General features: G+C 43.4%; 1 protein-coding gene across 1 annotated transcript; it reads right to left on the reverse strand.

Moving 5' to 3' along the window:
- Positions 1 to 5,515: 5,515 nt before the first annotated feature.
- On the reverse strand, positions 5,516 to 10,504 carry gata5 (GATA binding protein 5; the record flags this gene model as incomplete). The annotated part of the gene is made up of 6 exons (XM_079225640.1): positions 5,516 to 5,635; positions 6,184 to 6,311; positions 6,527 to 6,611; positions 6,869 to 6,997; positions 8,182 to 8,351; positions 9,994 to 10,504. The coding sequence occupies 6 exons, from the start codon at positions 10,502 to 10,504 to the stop codon at positions 5,516 to 5,518; spliced, it is 1,143 nt and encodes a 380-aa protein (XP_079081766.1).
- Between the last annotated feature and the right edge of the window lie 345 nt (positions 10,505 to 10,849).

Genomic DNA, 10,849 nt, shown 5'->3' on the forward strand with positions numbered 1-10,849 from the left:
GCAAATCACTGAGCAGACAGTTGGCGGAAGTTTTGATTTATTGGCAGAAATCTTTTTAAATAAATGTGTGCTACACTTACTCTACGTCTCTCTCTCTCTCTCTCTCACACACTCTCTCTCACACACACACACACACACACACACACACACACACACACACAAAAGGCAGTAACCAAACAAGAACCCACGGTACAGAAGAGAATATCCTGTTTGTTTGCAGGCAGTAATTGAATGAAACAGTCGAGGAGCACAACCCTGGGAACGAGCGTCAGCGGCTGTAGACAAAGAAGAAAAAAAAGTAATTTCTCACTATCGGTCACTCGTGTTATTGCTGGACCGTGGCCCTTTCCCGCATGTCAGTCCAGGAATTGAGTTGTCTAACACACACACACACACACACACACACACACTTAGATGTCGCGGAGCCGTCCAGGAAGACAGAATGCTGCCGAGAACATGAAGGAAGTGGAAATGTAGGGCCTTCAGGAGATGAATCTCTCTCTCTCTCTCTCGCTCTATTGTGGGTCAGGGTACATGGGGGAGGGGGGGGGGGGGGGGGGGGGGGGGGGCTGACGCACTAAACTCAAAAAGTTGTTGCAGAGCCGCGGCAGCCATCACGGCCTTGACGCAGCAGCCTTGATGCTTCCAGGTCTAAATCAAATCCAAGGCTTCTTTGTCACCACCGGCTGTCGCTTGACGTGGACGTAGTAAGTAGTCCTCCTCACCCAACAATACTAGATTGACATGCGCTAAGCAGGAAAAGCAGAGGTGTCCGAGGGAGAAGGTGTACATCCACGGCCGTGTAATTATTGGAGACATTTGCCAAATTGTTTGCAGCATTTAGAAACAAACACGGAAGACTCATCACTGTCAATGCAGCGCACGGGACATTGACAGAGGAAACTGTTTCCAGAGGACACTAAAAAGGAACGCGCACAGCTTGTAGCTAGCACGACAATTCAAATAACCTGACGAAGTACACACAATTAGTTGTGAGGCTAACAGCTAACAGGCTAACGTTATGTTAGCTATAGAGTTACTTTCTGAATGTGTAATAGGGCACAACAGAGTTAAACTACTGGTTTAACAAACCTAAATAACCTATCACTTCATTTGTTCTGCTTAATTCAGTAACTGCTGCCTGTTCTATCATTAGAGATAATTGGTATTAATATTGAAACATTACTGAAGGAGGTCAGAAGGAAGTGCATTTTAACCTGATGATTTAACCTACTATGGGATCAAATGAGCTGCAGAACCAAGTAGGTTCACCTGGTCATTTTTGTACAGTCCTTTGCATTTGAAAACAGTATTTGCAACAAGTTATCTTTGATATTTACACAGTTAGAAACAGGTATTGTTTATTTTTCCTCCTCCTGCTGAACACTCTTGGAACCTGAAAAACTGGGGAAGTTTTTCTGGAAAGATTGAACTTGACACCATATATATTCAGGAAAAAATGCAGTTAGAAAGTTTTACAATTTTGTGAAACCAGTTTTTAGTTCACACTGCCAGAGGCATTAATTTAAAAGAAACACACTCAGAGCCAATAGCAGGGGCCGTTTGATATTGACACAGAACAGGAGGTCTTTCACCCTCCAGGCCCGCTCTCCAAGCCTCACGGTGACACGGCTGTAATGACGCCACTCAATTCAACAACAAGTGAGTGTAAATGCGTCCGTAAGACTTGTTTGAGTGGAGGAGCTGTCTCTTTAGCACTCAGCCCTCACTGATAGAAAAGAGCTCGGCTGCCGTGTGTGTTTGTTTAGGGATGGAATGGGTCGGGGGAGGGGGATTGTTTACTTTGAGTTTACACTCGTTGAGGATTTTTATTACATTGATGCTGTAGTTAAGTAAGAAGTTTAATTTACCTTTTTAGGAGCTACTCAAATATCCACCTTATAGCTAAACTTCACATTTATAACAGAAAGCCAGCGGCACAAAGTGGGATCCATGTGGAATTGGGTAGCATTTAAATACTATTTAGCATTCATAAGCAGTGTATAAACATTAACACATTGTTCACATACATTATAATGTAGTTGTAAATTGAAATAGAGACATTTGTATGAATGTGTTGGTCAACAACTGTGAAAGAAGAGATAATTAATGCTTGACAATGTCACATAACTTGGTTGTAATCATAGAAAATATGTCTTCTAAGTTATCATGAAGTATTTACCGATCATATATATTGGTATATGTATGTGAGCAAACTCCATCTATTCAGGAAGTCCATAAGATGTGGGTGACAGCTCTGGAAGAAAGCTAGTAAGTGAACCTTTGAGGCATGTATTTTGACTGAGGTTGAGAATGAACCTCGAAGCTCAACTTCACGAGTTTTTAACACATTTTTTATGTTTCTCATTCATTATCTGTTGCTCTTAATGACTTTACACCATTTGTTACATGTATACACAGCTTAGTTAAAACAAAGTAGGACAAAGTAAAGATATATCAGGCTCTACTGCATCGATTTGGACCATTCTTTGTTAAAATTGTGTCTTTTGAAAATAAATTGTGTTTAACGTGGGTTCCTTTAAATCAAATACTTACCATGTCACCGTAAAGTGAATCAGTTAATAAAACAACCCCGGCTTCACAGTCAAATATATTTTACTTTTTAATATACCAGTGATTAATAGTATTTTTAGACATTTTATATGACATCCACTCCCCCCCAGACAAGGTAAATGTGTCTTCATCTTCACGTGAGATGGCAAGAGGCCTCTCCCAGCAACAGATAAGACGGCAACATCTTGGCCAACAGTCATAAAGCAGGGCAGTGTCGGTGGTGAGCCGGTGCCTGGATGTCGCCACGGCGGCAGTAAAGCGGCAGCTTGTTGCTGACAGGCCTCGATTCTCCTCCACGCTGCGTTCAGAGCCCGGCCGCCATAAAGCAAAGTTGGAACGCAACCTTTGGTCGACGCTGTCGGCTTAAGCAACCAGCAGGAGAACACACCCTTCTTGTACACACACACACACACACACACACACACACACACACACACACACACACACACATATGAAATCACACATGCATATACCTCGCTTCATGCATTGCAGCATGGGCTCATATAACTTTACTAAATATACAATGCAAATGCACAAACAGCTTTGCAAAGATGACCAATAGACAATGCAGTGCAGGGATCTGCATTCTAAAACGTAATAAAACAGTAAATGTGAGATGATATGGAGATAGGATTCTATTGTGAATAAACCACAGGATGTAAGAAGAAGAAAACATCTAATACAAAATAAAAAGCGTGATAGGATTATTAACCAGTGTGATGCTGATCTTTAATGTAAGAAACAATAACAAGAAATCTGCCTATAAACATTTATTGACAGTCATTTGTCACTGCATGTTGCAAATGAGTGTGAGTTCAAAAGGTTAGCTTAAAGTAATCAAGTAAGAGTTGAAATAGATAGAAATACAATGTTTAAAGTAATAGATAATTGGTTGAAACATTTAGCTAAACATTATGACTAAATTATGAATTAGTAGCAGTGAGCTAAAATAATGTACAATAATAATGTACAACTGAAAGTAATTTATGAAGTGATGGAAGGGTTAACTAAAAGTATTAACAGTTGAATTAGTTAACTAAATGTAATGGATTAAGAGTTGTAAATTCTATAAACAGCTGAAATAGTAAGCTAAAGGTAATTCATGAATTGTTGAAATCTAGCTAAAAGTAACTGATAAAGGGTTGGAAGAGTTAGCTCAAGTTAATAGATAAATAGTTGAAGTGGTTCGATAAAAGTAGCGGATAATAAGTTAAAATAGTTAGCTCAACATTTTTTAAGTTGAAATAGTTAGCTAAAAGTAATGGATAAACAGTTAAATACATGAGCTAAAAAGAAACATTGTAAAAAAAAAAGTATTAGATGAAGAGTTGTAAGAGTTTACTAAAAAATATGTATAAACAGCTAAAATAGTAGGCAAATAAATAGTTATAAATTGTTGAAATCTGATGAAAAAGTAATGGATAAAGGGTTGGAAGAGTTAGCTCAAATTAATGAATACATTGTTGACTAGTTCGCTAAAAGTAATGGATAAAGAGTTAAAATAGTTAGCTAAAAAAAATGAAATTTGAAATAGAAACAAATACTAGACAGCTAAAAGTAATGGATAAAACAGTTGAAATCTAGCTAAAAATTACGGATAAACAGTCTAAATAGTTTGCCAAAAGTAAAGGATTAATAGGTACAATGTACACCTGATCTAACCAACCTCAACATTGGATGAATGAATATTCCTGGCGAGGACATGCTGTGGGGGTCTTGCTGGGAACCGCATATTTTTTACATGAAAATCCATCTCTGAGCAAAAGGAGCGAGAACACCATGTCATGTACACTGAAGATATTCGGGAAATTTATTCGAAAACCAAACACATTCACAAATCAAATGACGAATATGTGAATCAGTTTATTAACCTGAACAGATTCCAAAGAGCATTGAAAAGAGACGGAACAAGAGAGAGTTCTTTGGAACATTATAACAACACAAAGACCTTACATATTAACAAAATACAGACAATAAAATTAGATTATGTTTAGAATCATTCAGACTCGTTTAGTTGTGCCTTCAATCGCTTAGATGAAAAACGGAGTCATTGCACTTTCATTCATGTCAAATATTAAAGCAGTACAACGAAACACACTTCTGATATGTAGTCATAATGTCAGAATCAATACGACTGGTCCTGATTGTCAAATGCATCGCACAAGGTGCAGTTTATGTCTCGTAAAGCCACTCACACAACCTCAGCGTCAACACACCAGCCGTTCTACAACAGTGAGCAGGGGGCTATATCTGGCTGCTTTTAGTGTCCACCATGACTTTTAACTGTCCTTATCTCAACATAAATAATGCGCCCATAAAGGTTAATCATCTACACGTCTGTAATGAGACATGTCCAACAGCCATAAAAAAAAGAAGAAAAATAAGTATTTCTCTGTCCATTTCCCACTATTTTTCCGGCGTTGACAATAATATACGTAAACTGCTCTCATTGTGTTGCTGACAAGGCCACAGAAAGGTATCGACAACAACAAGCAACTCTACAGGAAACTCAAATAAAAAAAGGAGTTATTGTATCATGTTTTTTTTTTACATTCCACTTGATTGTCTTTGCATTGGTCGGGTTGGGTTAGTCCCAACAAAAAGTATTTATTTTAGTCAAAGGTAGTTCTTGTTGTCCAGCAGAGGATGTGGCATGGTTGGGGTGAGTGTAGCGTCTGTTCTTCTTCGTCCGAGTTCAGCTGCGTCCGTCGCCCCGGCTGAGCCGCTGAGTCGGCGTGCTGCGTACGCATCCTTCTGTAAAGCGGCAGCCTTTCTGTCCGGCCGCAGAGCCGGTGCGTCACAGTTTCTATGGCGAGCGGACCAGACCAAGGTGTCCAAGAGTGCGCCCGAACACATGTAGCCATCAGACAGTCACAGTTTTCTCCCGCGGCTCCAGAGCGGAGCGCTGCAGGACGGAGGGCAGGGTGGCGTCCGGTCGGCCTCACGCTTGAGACAGAGCACACCAGGAGTTCTGTGGGGCCATGGAGCTCGGGGTAAAGGGGTAATCCTCGTATTTAATGTCCATGTGCCCCGATCCTGTGCCGTCTATCTGAGACGCCGCCTGCGGGGGAAAGAAAAAGACATTGAATTATGAAGAACAAATATCTTGCTCATCATGAGAGCGGCTACTTAGTCTGTGAAAACAGCTGTAGAAGCTGTTTCCTGTTTTTTAAAGGCGGATGATGTCGTCCGTGTTGACTTGAGTTTAAGGCGTCAACATTTTACTGCAATATTGGCCAATTCCAGCAGATTAGCCATGATCAATAGGGGTTCAGTCAAGTAAGTTGCTTTGAGACTAATGGGTCTGCCGATGGCTCTACAGTGGCGTTACTAGCTTGGTGCGTCGCGTACAGACGCTAAAGGCACCTTGTGCATCGTCATCAAGACGCCGAGGGGGTGACGTTCCAAGTGTTGGTATTTAACGCCCTGGAAGTCCGACCAGGAAGACCATTGACCACTGACAAGTCGTCTTCTTCTTTTCTTATCAACTTCTGTTGTACCAATAGCAACTGAGCTAGCGGGTGTGCTACTGGTCAGGCTAATGGTCCGTGGTGGTTTCTTAGCCGCTGCACGCTACGCACCGTGCATTTGAAGGGACAGGAGGTTTACCTGAGTGGCAGACGTGACCGTTTGTCCGGCGTACGGCGAGGGGGCCATGTTGGGTTCGCTCTTAATGGTGGAGGCGTGCTCTGAGGCTGACAGGGAGGGTGGGGAGCCGGTGTCAGAGGCGGCGGATCCTGAGGGCAGAACAGGACAGGTGAAACGAGTCTCAGAACAACTTGTGCTTTGCTGATACGGACTCTTCTGACCCCGAATCGCTTTTAAAAAATATGTAGATATTCTGTTCTAAAATGAAAAGATAATCAAACTGTGGGTTTAAATGTTGCCATCCATCTCCTCCTCTTACACCACCCAAATCTCCCGGCTTCTCTCTTCATCCGCCGGACCTTACCTGTGGACATTTTGTTCTTGGGTATCTTGGGTTTGCGCTTCCTGGTCTGAATGCTCTCTTTCTTCATGGCAAGAGGTCTGGCCACCTGCAGGGAGTACAGAGCGAACCCACATTAGCTGAGCGCACCTCCCTGTCCCCGATACGCCACGAGGCCGCGGTGTCATGGCGACCCACGCGAGCTCCCCTCCCACTGCCGCTGTGATAACACCACGATGCCCTTGGGGAGTTTCTTTACGCTGCACTCACGAGTGGAGCAGGAGTTGCATTGCAGTCCAGATAAAGCAGCAGATTTCAAGCGGTGGACTCCCCCCCCCAATACACACACCCGAGGGTGCAACCTACCCCGTGCAGCTTCATGTAGAGGCCGCAGGCGTTACACACGGGTTCCCCCTCAGCGTTGCGCCTCCACAGCGTGGTGGTGCTGGTGTGGCAGTTGGTGCAGCAGAGGCCGGCCCGGCGGGACGTGGTCTGCTGCAGGTTTAGAGGGAGAAAGAGTCCAAAGTCAATAACAGTTTGGGACTTTTGTTCAGGTTGGTAAATCACACATGCCGGTGCAGTCAGAAATAGGCTCCCAGCTCACATATGTGTAGCCTTGCCCTCGAGTCGAGCTGTTCCCTTAACTTTCAGAATGAATCGCAGGATGTCAGCGCTCGGTTTGGAACAACAATGATCCTCATGCACCGTGCAAAAGCTCCAATAACTCCTCAGTTGGACAAGCATAAACAATTTATTTTTAAGGTCTCGCCACTGCGGTGGGGCTCAGCCAGCAGCAAGCACCGCCACGTTGCCTTTGGAGCCGGCCCTCGTCTAAAAGCGTCCCCGAGGGCAAGGTCTGCAGGGGCCAATAGACAGGCAGAGAGGCCCGGCGGTGAGGAGGAGATGTTGGGCAACTCGCAGCTGCTCTCGAGAGGCGAGTTCCTGGGAAACGTGCAGCCGGGAAGCCTTGACACACGACCAGCGCCGCACAACCAACATGTTTGTTTTCAGTTACTAAATGCTTACAACCACAAAACGGGAAACGACCTGCTCTGAACTCAGAGCTGTTACATCTTTAGAGCGTTCTCAATTCACAAAATACTATTGTTTGTCTATTTAACTAATTGCTGCAGGACCTCAGATATCTAAATACACCACAAGGTGTATATTTAAGCGAATAATATAGAGTAAAATGAAAGAAGCATCGTTAGAGTGAAGAGAGGAACCTTGCTTGCTTTTCTAGTTTTTTTCTTCTGCTTTAACTCTTTTTTTTAAAACTGTGTTTTAGTTTCTAATAATTATTATTGTATTAACTCTATCTTTATTTATTACTATCTGTTAATTTCCCTTTTTTTAATCCCTTTTTTTAAGCACTTTGTAATTTATAGATATTATTATTACCATTATTATTATCAGAATTATTATTATCATCATCATCATCATCATCATTGTTATTATTATTATTATTATTATTACAATACAATACAATATATCATTTTTCATTCACTGATCAGATGTTTTGAGTAAAAATATAATCCTAATCTGTGAAGTATTTTGTAACTTAATCTGCCACATGCATGTACAAATAGACTGAGCTAAAGTGTAAATGTACAAGTACACCATAGAGTATATGCACTACAGGCCACATAAATAACACGTCAGGCGCGTGCGCGTCTCACCAGTCGCTTCTGCGGCTTGATGAGCGGCCGGTTGATGCCGTTCATCTTGTGGTAGAGGCCGCACGCGTTGCACAGGTAGTGCCCGGTCCCGTCCCGGCGCCACAGCGGCGTGGACACGGAGCCGCAGTTGACGCACTCGCGACCCTCCGTGGACATGTCGTCGATAAGGTCTGCAACGAGAAGACACACACATCCATTATTAGATAGAACATGTTGCTAGGAGAACATTTTAATTGCGTTATTACTCCAGAAATTATGTTTTTTTTTGTTTTTGCTTTTTGTTGTTGTTTTTACTCTGTTATACATACAGCAGTATTTATTGCATCACCACAGCGCAATCTGTGACTGAGCATCCTGTTGTTGTGATGTCGGGTTATCCTGCGGCAACATTCATAACGTGGATACAAACAACAACTTTTGGTGGTGGGCTGGGAGGTCTGGGCCCGATGACGCGGCCAGCAGGAGGAATTTACCCCCCTCCTCCTCTCCTTGTGATGAGCGAGCCCCCCATGAATCAGAAAGGGAGACAGAATGTGCGCGAGGAGGGTGTGTGTTATCAGCCTGAGGGATCCAGCCCCCAATCCACCCATCCATCACAGCTCTGACACGCGACGGACTCCTGGCATCAATTGCCCACATTCCTAATCCCTCAATTTAGAGCAAGAGCTCACGAGGAAGACCCCACAGGTCAGGGTGATGAAGGTCTGCTGCTGATGGCTGTTTCTTTCCGCCCAGAGATTGTGGCTTTTGATATTCCTTCAGTAGAAAATGGGAATACGTCACAAAACAAATGCTGAGCTGGAGGGGGTATTGAAATAACCATTAGGTCATGTTAAGTGAGCTTAGGTCCATCACACGCACGCGCCTCTCTGTTCTGGGAGAAACGTCATCATGATGTAAATATCCAGGTGTGCATTTCACAATTCAACTAAATTAGATAAAATCGTGACGTTTATTTTTATGTGGGAGAAGTGTGAAACCTCAAGGCCAAATAATCAAACACAAACTCTCAACTTCTGAACAAGGTGATAACATGCTCTTCTTCTTCTTCTTCTTCTTCTTCTTCTTCTTCTTCTTCTTCTTCTTCTTCTTCTTCTTCTTCTTCTTCTTCTTCTTCTTCTTCTTCTGGTTCTTGTCTCGTGTGTATTGAACCGTGGATTAAATTAACATGTTTAATTGATTGTGTTTTTAAACCCTCTCTTCTAGAAGAATGCGTATTGTCAAAATGTAATAGGGATTGCTTGGGGGACTTTGATTGGATCTCAGTTTGAGACTCTATCGCCTCTCAGTATCATAAACGACATGCATTTACGATCCCTGATAAACGAACTAGCACCAACCGCTGAGATAAAGAGAGAAAAGTCATAGCCAAGTATAACAATAACATGGTCGTATTAATGTGTATAAATGCGACTTTGTTAATTTGCGGATGTATTTAGAGACCAGCATGAAATTTATAATTTCATGGGAAAATATGAACGACGAAAGTTGTTATCGGTGTATTTGGAGGCTAGGGTTATTTTAATTTTGATAAAAATATTGATAGTTCAAGTGTGATTTTACACTTTTTAAATGATTGTTATTTAAATGATAGCGCAGATAAAATACAAATAAAAACAACACCGTTCAGATTAAAGATTTAAACAAAATTAAATGTTAAATGTTCTTGATCTATATATAATACTTATGTATTATATGTAATAAATCATATATAATATTTCCCTCACAGTTGGTTTACTGATATGTGCTTCTTTATTTTCCAGGTTATGAAAACGTACTTCATAAATAAATAAATATAGTCGGGCCTCTTACCCAGACTGGTCCTTCTCCCGGGCAGGCCCCCGTGCCGGCCCTGCAGACTCATCACTCCGCTCTCGAAGGGCCCCGGTGTCCAGGAGGACGTCGCCATCTCCGGGCTCATGTACGCGTAGGGGCTGGAGTAGGACCCCGCGACAGAGCGCATCAGGGACCCCCCGTACTGGTCCACCCGGGCGCCGTTGCCGAGGACCAGCGGGCTTTGGTAGGTCGCGTCCCGGCCGGTGTTGCTGCTGACCGGCGGGCTGTGCGAGTAAGAGAAGCCCTGCGGAGGGTGAGGACTGCCGGGCGCGAACGAGGAGCCGTCCGCGCCGGCCTGGGGCCAGCCGTGGTGCCCGCCGAGGCCGTGGGCCTGGTGGGTCGAGTCGCAGGTCTGCAGGTAGGGCAGCATGGCGGGGACCCTGGTGGTGGGGACGTAGACCGGAGAGCTGGCCGACGGGTGCATGTAGTTCCCGGTGTCGTGCGCGTACGGGGACTGGTTGGAGGACAGGGCCAGGCTCTGGTACATCTTCACAAACGTTTGGGGGGGATCCGGTCCACCCTCCTCAGAAGAGTCCGTCTGGGTCTTCTGGAGCACGCGACTTATTGGAGTTATTGTGGAGATTCTTGTCCTATGAAAATAAATAACCAGAGTGAGATTTTATAAAGAAGAAAGGACTGAACGTTCACACTTTGAGTTTGTATTGCGTCACAATCCAAAACATCATTTGCGTGAGTTAAACTTATGACGTTTGCTTATGAAAGATATAATATCTCAGGAAAAAAAATAACTCTCCAGCAATCATTAAGGATCATCAGCCATATTGCACCTGCATCTTAGTGACTGACATGGAAATGGACTTCACCGCCGTTA

This window comes from Taurulus bubalis, assembly GCF_910589615.1.
Source record: "Taurulus bubalis genome assembly, chromosome: 11".
Taxonomy (NCBI): Eukaryota; Metazoa; Chordata; class Actinopteri; order Perciformes; family Cottidae; genus Taurulus; species Taurulus bubalis.